At 35.0% G+C, this 16,155-nt stretch overlaps 1 protein-coding gene across 7 annotated transcripts in view; it reads right to left on the bottom strand.

Moving 5' to 3' along the window:
- The window catches only part of ADGRG6 (adhesion G protein-coupled receptor G6), a 134,131-nt gene that overhangs the window by 114,047 nt on the left and 3,929 nt on the right, over nucleotides 1–16,155 (bottom strand). For all 7 annotated transcript variants that reach the window (XM_019756637.2, XM_019756631.2, XM_019756635.2 and 4 more), the window contains exon 2: nucleotides 11,573–11,673. In XM_019756637.2, coding sequence (XP_019612196.2) covers nucleotides 11,573–11,673 — 101 coding nt within the window. The remainder of the gene's footprint in view (nucleotides 1–11,572; nucleotides 11,674–16,155) is intronic.

Raw genomic sequence — 16,155 nt, 5'->3', positions numbered from 1 at the left:
AAGAATTTCAAACACAGCTATGTCATAATCATCTATTGAATAAATAAGAACTAAAGTTAATTTTTGATCAAGTGACATCTGGGCTGTGCAGCCAGAAAAACAGAAATTAACCCCCGAGTGTAACCACTTCTAATCACCCATTGCCTGATTTTGTCAGAAACAGACTCTAAAAGATCAGGCAAACAGTTTCACCACGTGTATTACTGTGGCTTCCCACCTGGAGTCCACAAGGAATAAAGCCCGACTGGAATATACTGAGCAGGTAGTTCTGAATACAGAAGAACATCTTCGTGAAATTTTCTTTCAGGGTCAGCATTTAACTCACGTTATTGATGGATCAAGTTACTGAGAGTCAAGTTTGCAGCGACACTGATATGGAATCAACTGTTTCACTCTCATCATTAGTTTAGATACATCGAAAAATTCTTTGATGCCCTAGTATGTGCAGTTCAAGTTTAAATAAAATCCGACATAGGTTTAAATGATTTTAAGTGTTTTTCAAAAGCACTGTTTTCTCTCAAACAATACAGGATTGGTTCACTTATATTTTCTGATATTATTTCTGATTAGGATTACTAAAATTTTAAATACTCAGAACTAACTGTGGTCTTACTTTTGAAAAAATGAAAAGTTCTCTTTTAATAATAGGGACAACAAAATTACCCATGATCAATTTTATTATTAGATTTCAAATCTAATTTTTTGCTTCCATATGAATAACAAAATTGGTTTAATTTATATATTCTGCCCTAAGAGCTAAAAGAGTTCTATTTTAACAAAGCCTAATGAACTCTATGTTCTGACCAAAACAATGAGAAGTTGTGACTCATAGCACTGAATTCTTATATCTTATATATCTGTTTCCCACAAATAGCAGTTTTAAATGTAAATTTGCCAAAAATTTCCAGTTCAATGTTGTTTTCAAATATAATTATAACAAGATAAAGGCTGTTGTAAAGTAAAGCTAGCACACACAGTGGACAGACAATAAAGATAATTCTTTCAGTTTCGCTTCAACCCACCACTTTGAAATAAATATCCTAACATAACTGTCTTACGGAAAATTTTAAGATATGATGGGAATATTTAAAAGTATTCAAAAGGAAAGAAATAGGAATGGGAAATAGATTCCACTGGGCAAATCAGGATACAAATCTGATTTAAATGAGAAAACAAAGAAGTGCTATAAGCTGCTTCGAAGTCAGAGGCATCTAAAGAAACAACGTGAAGAATATGAAAACCTTGATGAAAGTTGAATGTAAATAGACTAAATTCTAAATCATTAGTCATCTCATTTTCTGACACAACTGTATCTTAAAACAAACCTTCTATGAAGAAAGGGTTTTCTTGTCCCCTTAATAACAAACATTATTGCAGCAAATATGTTCCAGCTATTTAACATTTGAAAAAAAATAAAAGCCTTTGGAGAAATTGACTACTCAGGATATCTTTATAAAACCATAATTGTTTACACACACACACACACACACACACACACACACACACGTTGATACTTGGCAATGCAGCCCCAAAACAGAACAACCTATTTTTTAAGAGTGGGGAACTAATAAATCCAAGTAGACTACTCTTTCAAGACATTCATAAATGAAGGGAATGACAAATGAAAACGATAGCTTAGAAGAACAAAAAAGGCATTGAGGGGAGGTGGAAAATTTTTGTTTTGAAAAGAAATTTTTGTTCTGAGTATATTTGCCGACTAAGCTGGGGAAAGTATAAACCAAGATAGTTTAAGATACAGGTGATAATGGGGATAATTGTGGAAAAGATCTCCCAAGGGGAATGGGGGGAATAGCAGAAAAAAAATTAGAAAATAATCATTTTTTACTATTTTCAACATAAATAGTTATTTTTTAAGTGTACATTTTAACAGTAATGAGATTTGCTTGGCATTTTAAAAAATGTGTTTCCATGAGAAGCTCAGTCCTTGGAATAATTAAAAATAAATATACTATTCTAGTTATTTTAGTCATTTAGAGTGACCACTTCCATCTTTTGGCACAAATAATTATTGTAAAGTTTTATGAAATTTCCCCTCTTAAACAGCTGGTCTTTTACAGATAGAAGGGTTTACCCTGTTAGTTTTAAAAACTCAGTATGGTACCTACGCTAAGTATTAATTTCTTCTCTTAAATAATTGAACATCTATGACTAAATCCAATTTTGCTTAATGCAAATTCTTTAACTTCTGTGCTCAGTCAATATTTCATTGAGACCCTACTATTTGGCAGGCATTTGATAGGGCATCACAAAGTTAGGAAGCTGTGAAATTACATAAATTCAGGGCTATGGACTCTTCTGTGGGCAAGAAGAATCAAGAGAACTTAATCAGGGCAGTGGCACAATTCCAACTGTGGTTTAACAGAAACACTGGATTCAGGGAGATGACTTAGGAGCACGTATAATACACCAGGTGGAGATGAGAACCTCTGGAGGCAATAGTTATAAAGATGAAGAAGACGAAGACAATTCTAATCTAGATTCAGTAACCTTTTGTCACAACTAAATATGGTTCTGAGCAAGAATGAGAAGGTCTCAAGGGTACCTGAAGGTCTACTAGTATCTCCAGCTTTTCAACATGTGTATCAATGCTGTTCACCAATGAGGCAAGTAAGACTGCCATTTCTGAGGCAGAAGGGTATGATAGACAAAAAGCACAAACTATAGATTCAATAAACAAAAAACAATTCTGCCACTGAGTTACCTAACTATGACCCTACGGAAGTGCTTAATGTCTGTTCCCTTCAGTGCAATTTCTGATTGCACCTACAAGTATCTTACTGAATAGATAGAGGGTACATGTCCATCTCGCCTACTGGGCTGGAATTCCTCATTCAGCCTTGTTAGGATGGTCCCTCAAGTAACATTCTTCACAGTCTGAGCCTCCTGCTTACTTAAGTTCATTTCTTACTTTCTTCTGCAAATACCCTTTATTCTAGCAACAGGAAGTAAAATAAGTCCTCACTTAACATCATGGATAGGTTGTGTGACTTTAAGCGAAAGGACATAAAACAAAACCACTTTACCATAGGCTAATTGATATAAACAAGAGTTACATTCCCATGGCATCTCATCAACATTATAACGAAAGGACAATGAATGAACTGACATTATTTGAAGACCTGCTGTATCTATCCTTTCACAAAATCATTTTCAATGCATTCTTCCATTGGCCCTCACTCCTTTTTCTTCCTAGATCGCCCTTCTCTATTTCCATATCCTTTTTCCCATCTTCTTGCCTTCTGTTATCATCAGGGCTGATATTCGATGGGTACAAACCACTCCCACAGCTGTATCAGTTTTTATAGCCAGCCACCCAATCAGATTGCAGAGAAAGCTCTCCAAATGGTCACTGACAAAGTCATAGCATTTTGTAAAAAAATTTTTTTCATCACTCCTGCTGGAAGATGCAGTTTTAATATTACCTACTGCATGAAAACTTTTCTGAGATCTCTTCTGCTATCCCTTGACTGTCACCTGTACAATGGTATTGGATCACACATCACAGTGCTTCCTATTTGTTTCACGTCAGTCTCCCCATCAACACTAAAATTCCTTGACATTACGTACCATGATTTAGCTCTGCAGAGACAGGACTTGAAAAGAGCCTGATACACATAAGAAAAAAAATCTTACACACGCACGCACACACACACACACACACACACACAAATGCTCAAATATTATTATGATATTAGTAGGACATAGCTTTAACTTTCAAATGTGTCTAAGAGTAGCAATGCTAGCCTCTATATTCTCTGTAACTCCTGTAAGTACTGTAATGCTCTCACAAATGTTAAACTTACTTTAATGATAATGAAGGTAGGAGAAAGGCTTTGAATAAGAATACCTAACTGTGAGATCTGCTAGGCTTACCCTGCTAAGGGAAATTCAAAGTCACAGAAGGGCAGCTTGGAAGGCAATTTGATGCGTTCACTGCATATTGACTGAAAACCTCTTTTATATCAGCAAAATCATAGCACTGTGTTTGCAAGCAGACACCACCTTATATATAAAAAATGGTTGCATAATATAAGGTTACATGTCAATTATACCTCAATCTAAAAAAAGAAATGAATGCAAATTTAGAGAGAACTTTCTTCTGAAATAGTTACTAAAAGAGGCAGACCTCTCTAATATGTATGTGTGAGAGATGCAAGCAACTCAGACGATGAGACGTAATGAGAGTTCTAACCAAACTCCAAGGAAGGTATCAGGTCTTACTGAGCTGGGAGGGAAGTTTCCATGTCGAGAGAGCAAAGACTCTGAGAGAAGAGTCACAAACCTTAATGTTTATTGAAATATATTAGTACTTCATCAGTATTATAACAATACTTGTGGTCATGAACTTCCTACAGAGTTTTTCAGGTTATCATTCTAAAGAGAGATGTGATTAGCTGTCTACGTTAAAAGCTCATATTGACCTCTGATGAGCCAGCCAAGTGACAATTGGTGTACACAATCTGATCAACAGAATTTAGGAAGAGGTAGAGGCCACATTCCACCATGCCCCAGTAGGTATACTTGGAGCTCATCCTCCCTGAAAAATCCAACATTGAGGCAAAATATCTCTAAAAGTTTAGCTTTTTTTCCCTATAGTACCATTACTGAAGCCACTGAAATTTCTACGACCAGAAACTCTCATCTTCTGCCTTAAAATTCTGTTCGATAAAGCCAGTAATCCAGCAAAACTGTTACTTAGACTCAAAAGGGGCCAATATCAATTATGCATAATGCCATGTGCATGTTTAAGGCAAAAAAAAAAAATAAATAAACGAATGAATTGTGGAGTGTCTAAAAGCAGTGATTAATATCCCCATTCAGTGTATTTCTTTTTTTTTTTTTTCAGATCTGTAGTTTAACAGTATTCTTCAAAGTTTTGACCAGATAAAGAATCCTCTAAAAAGATCCCTTTGGGGATTTACAAAAATTATGAGCATTAGCTCATTCTTGTAGCTTTACCCAAACCAATAATAGTGATTAATGTATTTAAAAATAATTTTTTTTTTTTTTTGAATTTTAAATGGGTTGACACAATCCACTACCTGGGCTTTAGAGAGAACACTTTCTCTCTTTATCTAAACTAGCAACACTAAGCTTGGAGCAGAATATACTAGCAGGAGGCCTCTTTTTTTGACTCATTGAAGAAAATTTTGTAATTTTTTAAAAAGTGTATCATTTCTAAACTATAAGTTTAGGACAAAGCTACTTTAGGAATGACTACAAACCAAAATATTTTGCCGTGCAATGTGTTACAATTAAAACTATTTTCCTGAGAAAGACACTCATCTAAACGTATTAATTGGCTACAAATATTTTTTATGATTTTTTAAAAAATCAAAATAAAAAGTATTAACTACAGAAATATGATGGCAAAATAGTCCCAGCTGGGCTACTTCATTCGTTTTTCAAAATGTTATGTTGTTTTGTGTTGTCTTGTTTCAGAAAATGGCTAAAAGGGTTAATCTGAACTGGTGATAGCCACCACCCATATGTTGGCAAATGACTTTGTTTTCTTTTCAAAGGTGTTTAATCGTCTTAGTTCAGTGGAGGAGAAAGGATGTTTATAATACTGTGATTTCATGCTCATTGTGGAATTAATATATTTTGTCCTCTAACCTCCATAATTTCCTCCCTTGCTGCCCCACCCTATAAAACATATTTACTCATTAAATCTAGAATAAATGTTTTTTCCTCTCTCTTTGGTTCTTTTCCATTTTATTCTTTTCCACATTCCTTACTTACTGGATACTATGATATTGCAATCTTAGCATGAATGGGGCCCAAAAGCACATATGCTATCTTGCTAAAAATAAAAGGAAAATTCCTTAAAGAATTATTGATTTGAAAGTGGCAGAAAATTTTGTACCTGCTGACATCTAGAGCCCCCCAGGCTTATCTTGTCTAAGAAAATCACCTGCCCTATCTCTAATTTAGTATAAAAATCACTTACTAAAATTGACAGGAAATGCACACAGAATGAACTATTGAAGCAAAACTTTTGAGGTAAAATATGCACAATATGGCATTCTGTGTATAAGAAACACAGGCTATCTAACACACATTCTATGAATGTAACGGTAGGCTGAGGAAGCCTTCAATGTTTTCAGTGCACATTACTCTCCAATATTAAGATTCCTTCTCCATGTCCTGATTCCAGTGGTGAGGAAGAATTTGAATGACAGCTGGTTTTATGTTTTGGCAGCCAATCACTAGGAGAGTCATTTGGTACTGGAAGCATCAACTCAATCGTCCTTCTCTGCTCTGTGAGATACTCTGAATAAGTCTGTTCCTTTCAAATAACCACTCTTCGAATATCTAAATACCACTGTCTTATCCCTATTGACTTCACTACTCCAAAATAAATCTGTTGTTTCTCTATTTTTTTTTTAAATTTATCAGGAGTTTTACTCTTAAAAACAAACAAACAAAAAAAAAAACCTGTTACACAAAAATAACAACGTGGTGGCTGACACAAAGGATATGCATCCACAGCTGCAGCCCACCCCATAGAGGCTTCACATAACACAGTGTAGACAGAGATGCTCTGAAACATTCCTCAGATTGTATGAGACCCTTCACCATGTGGATCCACCTGTCCAGATACGCTGTTACGAACTCTCTCTACAATATGACAACCATGCTGGAGACAGGTGTGATCTGACCAGTGAAGAGTAGGCCTCTGTGCTGACAGCCTCTTTTCCTAACACCATCTAAGGGTATCACTTTCATCTGTGGTCCCATCACACTGCATAGTCACTTGAAATTGTCACTGCGGTGACAAGATAAATCACCCTTATTCTACACTGATGTAATTGAGTCTGTGACCCCAGTATCAGATTTCATATTTACCAACATCAAATTCAGATCATTCCAAATGTATAGCAAGGAAGTTATCGGGGAAGATGCCTCAAAGAATCATGTTGTAAACAATATTCTAGGATTTGTTTATTCCATCACAATGACTCATTTAATCTGAAGTGCTGAATGGGAAAACAGCCCTTCGGCTGAAAGCATCAGACACTAATTTGGAGCAATCTGACCCTGACTGGAGAAAAAAATAAAATACCATTATATATTACAATTTTCTGTTAGTCAATCATTATTCTGGTTCTTTTTTTCACTTGACAAGAATAGTTTGCATAATTACAGCCTTATTTTTGACCTTCCAGATATATTTATTTAGTAATTTTAAGGACATATTAATACGAAAATGACTTTAAAAACTAGCAGATTTATGAAAGGATAATTTTTCCATGCATTTGAAAGCCTTTTGATCAAATATAAAAATACATATAACATGATATGTCTAACACTTAAATACAGATTGCAATGTAACTGATACTACATAATAACGGCTCATTCGAAGATCATGAGAAAAATTAACACACAAACAAAATGAAGCACAAGGTTCCTTTTGCCCAATCACTTACCTTCCAGAACTGGGCTGTGCTCTGGGATAGAAAGTACACAATTCAAGCTAGATTGTACTTCCGGAAACATTTCCCTTTTAGTTGATGTATCATAGATATCAGAATAACACTGAGCTTTGAAATAATCTGCTGACATCATCGGTTTTCAGGAGAGAAGGGAGTCTCCTCCTCTCAGTGCTCATGACTAAGGCTATCTGTGTGGAAACAGGCTCTTGGTTCCTTAGGAATTCATTGGCTCTTGGCCATTTGTTTCCCACTCTACTTGAAGCCATAACCTTCTGTCTGCCTGAGATATCATCATTCATCTTCAGAGTCATGGAGTGTCATACTACATAAAAGAGATTATTATTTGAAACACCTTTTAGACATTCTTATCAAGTGAAGAGCCAGAGTTATGGTTAAGTGACTAACAGAGAAGTATAATATATGTATACTTCAACAGTCTTTCTGGCTATTTTTTTTTTAATGTGGCTTTTAAAAATAAATAAATAAAATAAAATAATTTCATCAGGTTTTTTTTTCTTTTGGTTTTCCAAAGTATTAAAGTAATACGTGCTCATTGTAACAAAGCAAATAGTTCAAAGTTGTATAAAGTTCCATCGCCTTCCTCTTTATTCCAACCCTGAGATATAGATGATATATATATGTGTATATACACATATATATACATACCCACACACATGTGTCACATGTGTGTGTATATATACACATATATATACACCCCACACACATACCAGGGGTGCCAAAAAAATGTGTATACAATTTTTTTGGTAATAAATATATATATATAACATCCCAATTTTGAAAATCTTAGGTAATTTTATATTGTTCTGCAACTTGCTTTTTAATTTAACAACATCATGAACATCTTTCCAAGTCTATATATACCATTTGACCACATTGTTTTAAATGGCTACACAGCATGTCATGCTAATAATGTAAAAGAATTTATAAAACTATTCTCTTGTTGATAAGCAACTAGAGTCTTTACCGATTGCTAACTACAATGTTAGTTAACACACTGGTACATATTTCTCTATATATTTTTGTTTATTTCATAGGATGGATGCCTACGTGTGGGAGTGATGTCAAAGAGGATACACATTCTTACCTGGAAAAGAATGTTTCCCAGTTCCTTTCCCAAAAGACAAATCAACAGGGTTAGTGTGTGCCCTTCTCCTCGTACTTTGATAATACCAGATGTTATCAATCTTTCTAAATATTGTCAAGCTAATGGGTAAAAAACAATCAGGTTTTGTAATTTGCACTTCTGTGGGACCAGTTTAAATATCCAGCTGTTATTTTTTTTGTAGTTCTTATTAAAAGTTATATTCATCACTTGTCAAGAGACAACTCATTCTTTTGCTACATTACTTTTTACAATACTGAGGGGAACAGGCCTTATATACTATTTGCTTTGTAAATGTCTTGTGACACTAAATTGTTAAATTACCCACTAGGAGAGTTAACATTGCAATATGATTTAAACCATGGATATTACCTGCTTAAACAACAGGATTCTAATTTTTCATCATCTGAACTAAGTATCAATCTTAATCAAAAGAGGTGTCACCAACCCTCCAACCTATCACAGTCATATTAATAAAACATTAACAATCAAGGGGGCAACAAAAATATATAGAGACTAAAGGGTAATATAGTGATAATGGGGTTCCTTTGAATTAGGGGATAAGAAGTCTTATCTGAGGCGGTAATAATTAAGATATGAGTATCAAAAAAGAACCAGCTGTGTATAGATGAGAAACAAAAGGTCAGTAGAAGGCATGGTCAGGGACAGAAAGGCCAATTTGTCTAGAAAACAGTGAGGGGAGGAGAGAATAGCAAGATAGTAGGATGGACTATAATGATTGAGCATAAAGCAGGTGTGGGAAGAAGAGGTAGGAATCAAGAATCTTATTTGCACATGTGAAGTTTGAGGACTACTATTATTTTCAAGTGTAAAGGAGGATAAGCAATCCAAAAGATGACTCCAGGGCTGACAGTACGGATTTAGGAGACACTGGCATCAAGATGCCATTTCAACCCATTAGACAAATTAAAGTCATTCAAGGGTCATCCGGAGAAATGAAAAAATCAGAGTGCATATGTAGAGATACGACATCACAGTCAAGTACTCAATGTTCTTGAAAATATAGTGGTACCTCACTATGGTTTAAAGATACACTTTGAAAATTAGTTATCTCTGAAGTTTTAATATGCGTTATTTTAAGGAATCCTATATTGAGTTACTTATAAGACAAAAAGTTTATATTAAAATGCCAATAATAGCCCCCTAAGTATTTTTATGACTTCAGATATTCATGTACCAGGTGATGGCGTTTTAAGTGAATCATGTTTACAGATTATCTAGATACAAAATGTTCTGGCTTCATGAGTAAACACGTAACTATCTGTCACAAAGCCTTACCTGATGCACATGAGCATTGGGTAATGCAAGAAATTTTCAAGAAAGGTTTCCTGTGTGAAAAAGTTGAGTTAAAAGCAAATTTAAGTACTTTGATTCCAATGACCTTGAGAATGAGTGCCTCCTAAAATTTTGTGCCCTTGGTGCTTTCTGTTGTTCTCACCCTAGACCCAGCACAGTTGACTCCTTTGAATTAGTATCTGTGTTTCACTTCATTTATTTAAATATGTTTCACTTCATTTAACCAAATGACTAAAATAATAAATGTGAATGTATCAATTAGAATGTTGACACCTAACATAAAAAGTCCCAGTTTAAGGTCTAAAGAAAGCTTGAAAATTTACAAATGCCTTGACCTAAGAAAAATGAAAGTAACCAGATTTCAACTCACTTTAATCTCATAATTTATCTTACATCATGTAATTGGTTCTTGGAGGGTCACTTTTGAAAGTTGAAAAGTAGTTCAACACTGTACATCATAAAAATCCAATATATATATATATATATATGTAATTTTCAGATCCCTTACAAGTTTGTTTCATCTTTCCAACAACCAAAGTAACAGAAAGAGTGACTTTATAATGAAATTGAAACACATACATAAAAAAATTCACTCAAAGATCAGTTTTGTTTTGAAGCTGTTAAACAACTGCCAGGGATTTTCCAAGAAAGTAGCTGAAACACTTAAAATACTTGAGGGCTTGGAAAGAAGAATTTATATATTAAATACAAGTTGAACTTCTTGATCCATACATAAGCAATTTCAGGAGATAATCTATTTCCATGATTCATTAAATGTATTATTTATTATAACATACAGATATACTACAAATATGGAATGTATAACATCTTGGTTAAAATCCCAAGCAATAAATATATGACTTCATGAGTAATGATTTGATTCTAAAGGAAAATATAATACACTGAACATATAAAGCAATAAAAAAAAAAACAAGTAAAATAAAATGGACTTAAGAGAAATGCAGTTTGATCAATAACAAAACCAAATAAAGAAACAATTTACTTTGAAACATGATTTGCAATCCTCAGGTTCTGACTGTCCTATTCATATAATTAGCTGTTTATGGAAAATTTAGCTTTCAACAACAGTTTCAAAGTTCAGGGAAAATGGTAATTATAAGAATTCGATATTTTAATTCCAAAAATACTGCAATTCAAATTAACTTTTCATATGATTTTAGGTGAACTAAATAGACTTCATAGTCTAAAAACTTAAATTTCAAATTCCTGTTCCATACATGGCAGTAAAATCAGAATAAATGAAAACAGCAAAGTCTATACTTTATTTTCTATAAATAACTATATGAAAGCTTGAAAAGAGAAAAAATTAAGTGCTGATATTTATTCAATAGTAGAAGAAACAGCTAGTACATCTTTCATGTCAGATGTGTAGTGTCTCATCACTCAACACACGCTATAAATAAATAAAGCTAAAAGAAATGCAGCAAAGATTAAAGAAATATACTCATTAGAACATAAAACAATGATCAAAGTAATAGTATTCACACAGAACTCAGAGAAGAATGAGAGGCCATGCACAGAAATAGCTTGTTAAGGACTGAAACAGAAAAGAGTGACAACAAATAAAGTTAACTTAAACAAATAGCACATTTACACTGAAAGCAATGTAATCATTATTAAATTTGGAGTTTGAAAAAGAAAAAGTCTCACTTACCTGAGTGAGGAACACAGACAATGTATAAAGCGAGTAAGAACAAAAGAGAACTTGGCTTCCACTTCCAACGACAGCTCCACATTCGACCTGAGTAAAACATCCTGTAATGGAAGAAAGAAACAATCAGGACACTGAGAATACAATAAAGCATTAGGATAATAACCGTAAAAGGTACAAGTTTCTATCAGGAACCAGAAAATGGAAACCTTTTTCAATCTTGCTTTCCAATAAAGATGATGAACTAATCACCTCCTTTAGGCTAATTAGGCAAAAGGAAAAAAATCCCATTTATTTTACTTGCTACCTGGTGGCACCTTCCCTTTCAGAGAATATACCGGGGGTGCCAAAAAATGTATACAAGTGGACACGTTGGTCAACATTGCTCAAGCAGTAGTTCACCATAATCAGAAGTGTCTGGGCGTTAATGGTAACCACTTTGAGCACCTCTTGTAATTGCAGAAGTCAAATGTGACATGTATTCATCTTTTGTTACAGGTATAGATTGAGTATTACAATTTTAATACAGTTTTCCTTTCTTAAAATGTGTATACATGCTTTTGGCACCCTCTGTATAATAGGTGATCTCTGAATGAAGATGGGAAAATATTCAGATAATGCAAGAAAAAAACCATTTATTAAAAAATATAGCAATTTCAGCTTCAGTCTTCAGTGTCACCAGTCACATGCCCATCTGGGTAGCAAGACGATGATAATATCAACACCCCCTATAATCTCCCAGAAATTTAGACTTTAAGGAAATATTTTCATTTTATAATATCTGCTGCTTCAGAAATGGAGATAATTAAAATTAAATCAAATTGCTTAAGCTCTCTTCTTTCCTCTAAAATGAAGCATTAACATCAAAAAAGATTAACTTCTTTATCTAGCTATCAATGATTTTTCAATGGCTAATAAACACCAAGTATTGCAGAAACTAGTAAATGACATCACAGGGGTGGTGCTTGGAAAACTCTCAAATAATTCTCGGTACAATGGTCTCGTCTTCAAACTCAAAATTATATTTAATGATGATTTAGACAGGAACGGCCATGCTATCTTGGCTCAAAACAGTGGTTTGATCCTTTCAACTGACTCAGCCCCACCAAAAGAGGCAAGCCAGTAAAGAGGGCAGCAAGCACAGAAGTCAGTCACCCAGAGTCACCCTCAATGGACTGGTGACCAGGAGAGTCACGAAGCAGGAAGGCAGACAAGTAGCTGTAAGAAATCTCCATATCTTAAATACTCAAAGGGACTTTGTTGCTTTGATGACAAGTGGTAATTGAGAGTCATATTATTTCTAAAAAGAGGAGCAGCTATAAGACACTTTAGGGTCACAGTACAGTTGACCCTTGAACAACCCAGACATTAGGGGCGCTGATCCCTGCACGATTGAAAATCCACACATAACTTCTGGCTCCCAAGAAAACGTAATTTCAGTTGTCCCTCAGTGTCTGCAGAGGATTGGTTCCAGGACCCCTAAGGATGTCAAAATCCACAGATGCTCAGGTCCCTCATATAAACTGGTGTAGAACAATGTATTATAGAGCCATCCATCTGCATCTGTGGCTTCCCAACCACAGATAGAAAGTACTGTTTTCCTTCCAAAGTTGGTTGAATCCTCAGATGGGAAACCCAGGGATACGTAGGGCCAACTGTGTATTTATAGAAAAAAATCCACATATAAGTGGACTCAAGAGTGAAACCCGTGTTGTTTAAGGGTCAACTGTAAACCCCTCTTTATCTAAAGGTGGCTTATCTGCAGTAAAAGGTATTATACTGAACAAAATACCAGAAAAGTGGGAAGAGAAATACTCAAGCAAAAACAGACATCAAGTGATTCCTGCAGTTGCCTCAAAGCCTGCATCTTCAATCTGCCTTTTACTGTTAGAGACCTAAGTAGCAAAGAGAACATGCTCCAGAGTCAGACCGACCTGAGTTTGCTACCTACAAATTATGCAACCCTTGGGAAATTTACTTAACCACCACCTTGTGCCTCGTCTTCTTCACCTGTGAGTTAGAAAAGCAATGGAATTTAGTCCACAGGGTTGATGGATGATTAAATCAGACTCTGGTTTTTAAGAACAGTGCCTGACACTCAGTAACCACTCAATCAGTATTAGCTATTAGTATTGCCATCATGCCAGGCATTCTAAGTATGGTTATTCTATCAAGAGTGACATCAAAAGATTTCAACAAGAATGGACAGTACGATTAATGCCATGAGCCGCCAACACCAGTCAACTGACTTTGTGACCACTTCTGGGGTCACCTGGGAACAGAAATAAAATGGATTACTCATTCAGCCATGGATACAAAATTTCAAGTAGTGTCTGATAGTCATGCCACATTTTTATATTTACCAAATCAGAAGTTCTTTTATCACACAGCTCCTAATGGAAATTCTAAACTAGGGAAAGCTTAAGGTTTGAAGAGTGTGTTTTGTTTTTGTATGAAAGGTATGTTGTCAAATACATTCATCCCAAATATTTGAAATTAAGAACAGTGTTACTGCTTATGAGAAGCAATAAGGTATAGTAAGTCATCGTAACCATGGAATAGCACATAGCTATATCCTGATGCCTCTGTTTACTGTGTGGTTTTGGGAGGCGGGGCAAGTACTTAAACTCTGAGCCTATTTTCTCTTTTGTAAATAGGATATTATCCACTAAAGAGGACTAGACATAACCCTGCACTCAGTAAGGGCTTTAAAAAGGGTAAAAGATAAACTTCTGTCACATGGAAATTTCAATCATTTTGAAGAATGGATAAATGAGGTATTTCTCATTCATGCTGAAGATGAATGAATATGCTTCTAAGACAAAAATGCAATTATATATTTAAAATAGTTTAGAGATGGGAGGTCCAAAAATGAAGTATAACCTCCACATTTCACAGAGGAGGAAATTGAGCCCCAGAGAAATAAAGAGGCACATCAATCAAACTTGGTTGCCCGCCTTACAGATATTAACAGAAGGGAGTATCTGCCCCAAGAGAACGCCCAGGTTTTGAATCTTTGTGGCATGTGACATTCCCATTTATCAATACATGAATAATGGTCCCTCTTAAGTTCACATGCTCTCTAAACAATATTCAAGGAGTTATGTTCATTAGCTTGGCAACACTCAACACTGTTTATTTCATGTGCTCACACAATTTTCTTTCACTATAAAAGGTTCCCACACTTAGGGATTCTGTATCCAAACCTCAAGCTGTTTTACAAAAGCTGGCCTGCAGTCCAATCAGACAACAGACGGCTTGATGCATTCCAGTTCCCAAGACTCCATCATTCTGCACAGAAAAGGAACCCAAGACAGGGCAAGCACTTGTAACCAAACATAAACCATATGACACACCAACTTTCATCCACTTTACTGTTTACTGAAGAACAGAAACAAGTAAATTAAGAATAGAACAGAGGAAGGAAAGCACTATGTGTCTTCTCAGGGGATCACTTAGCAGAGACACATCCCTGAGATTTAAACAACTTTCTCACAAGAATGGAAAATCCCAAACAGGGTTACTAGGATTCTAAATGAGAACTACAAAAAACATAGTACAATCTTGTGTTGCTTGGGTTTTGGCCTCTAAGTTCTATTGAAGAGAGCAAGAATGTTTTTAAGTAAAAGAGTCACAGACTTTGTTATCTGAACAGAATCTGCAAATTATACAATAAAACCTATCATCTCACAGGTGAAAGTACTATGATGCTAAATCACTTGCTCCAGAGCACATAATTAGCAGTGATGGAGCTGAAAGACTCCCCCCACCCAAGTCATCTGGCTTCCAACTCACATGCATGCCCTTTTTGAGAACCAAGGTACCATGATTGCAAACTTGCTCTTCTTTTCAATCTGTATGAGCTACAAAATACAATATGCTTGAGTCCTGACTCAGGAAACTTGAGAACTTAACCCTTTTATAGGAATTGTTTTCAATATGGGTATAAACCCTTGTGAACTTGATTTAATCCAAATGAATCATTGGAATAATCTAAAAAACCTACCATCTTCCATCTCTTTTTCTCTTACTGGCTTCCCTAAATATCACCATTTAAAGAGAAATTCGTGAAAAAATGTTGAAAATAATGGAGAACTTGATATGGTACTAGTTCAATTAATACCAGCAATAATTAAAATTAACTTCATTCTCTATATCCCAACTGTATTTTCTGTAGCAAATCTTTTCACAAAAGGGCCTGAGCAGTGGTACAGAGAATAATTCTTCCTGAGTGAAAACAATGGCAATTTGGTTTACTCAAGTCTGGTCATAATTATAATACTTCTTCTGCTTAAAGCAATGAATTTCTTCTTGAGCCAACGCAATGAATGAAAAGAGAAAATGTTATTCTATTATTTGAGTTCTTTTAAGTTGGGTTCACCCCTTCTACAAAAAGGCGGAAAGGTTTATTCTCAAACCAATACAAACCTTGCATAACTGGCTTGTACTGTAGGTGATTTAAAAGGTAAACTTGAATTGTTTACCTTTATACACACACACAAAGTACATGTAAAACTGGGGAAACCTGAAAAAGAGATGTGTATTGTATTAATATTCGCTGTGATATTATGCTAGAGTTCTGCAAA

Source organism: Rhinolophus sinicus, linkage group LG05, assembly GCF_036562045.2.
Source record: "Rhinolophus sinicus isolate RSC01 linkage group LG05, ASM3656204v1, whole genome shotgun sequence".
Classification (NCBI taxonomy): domain Eukaryota; kingdom Metazoa; phylum Chordata; class Mammalia; order Chiroptera; family Rhinolophidae; genus Rhinolophus; species Rhinolophus sinicus.
Note: the sequence above shows the minus strand (reverse complement) of the source record. Positions and strands in the feature narration are given on the sequence as shown.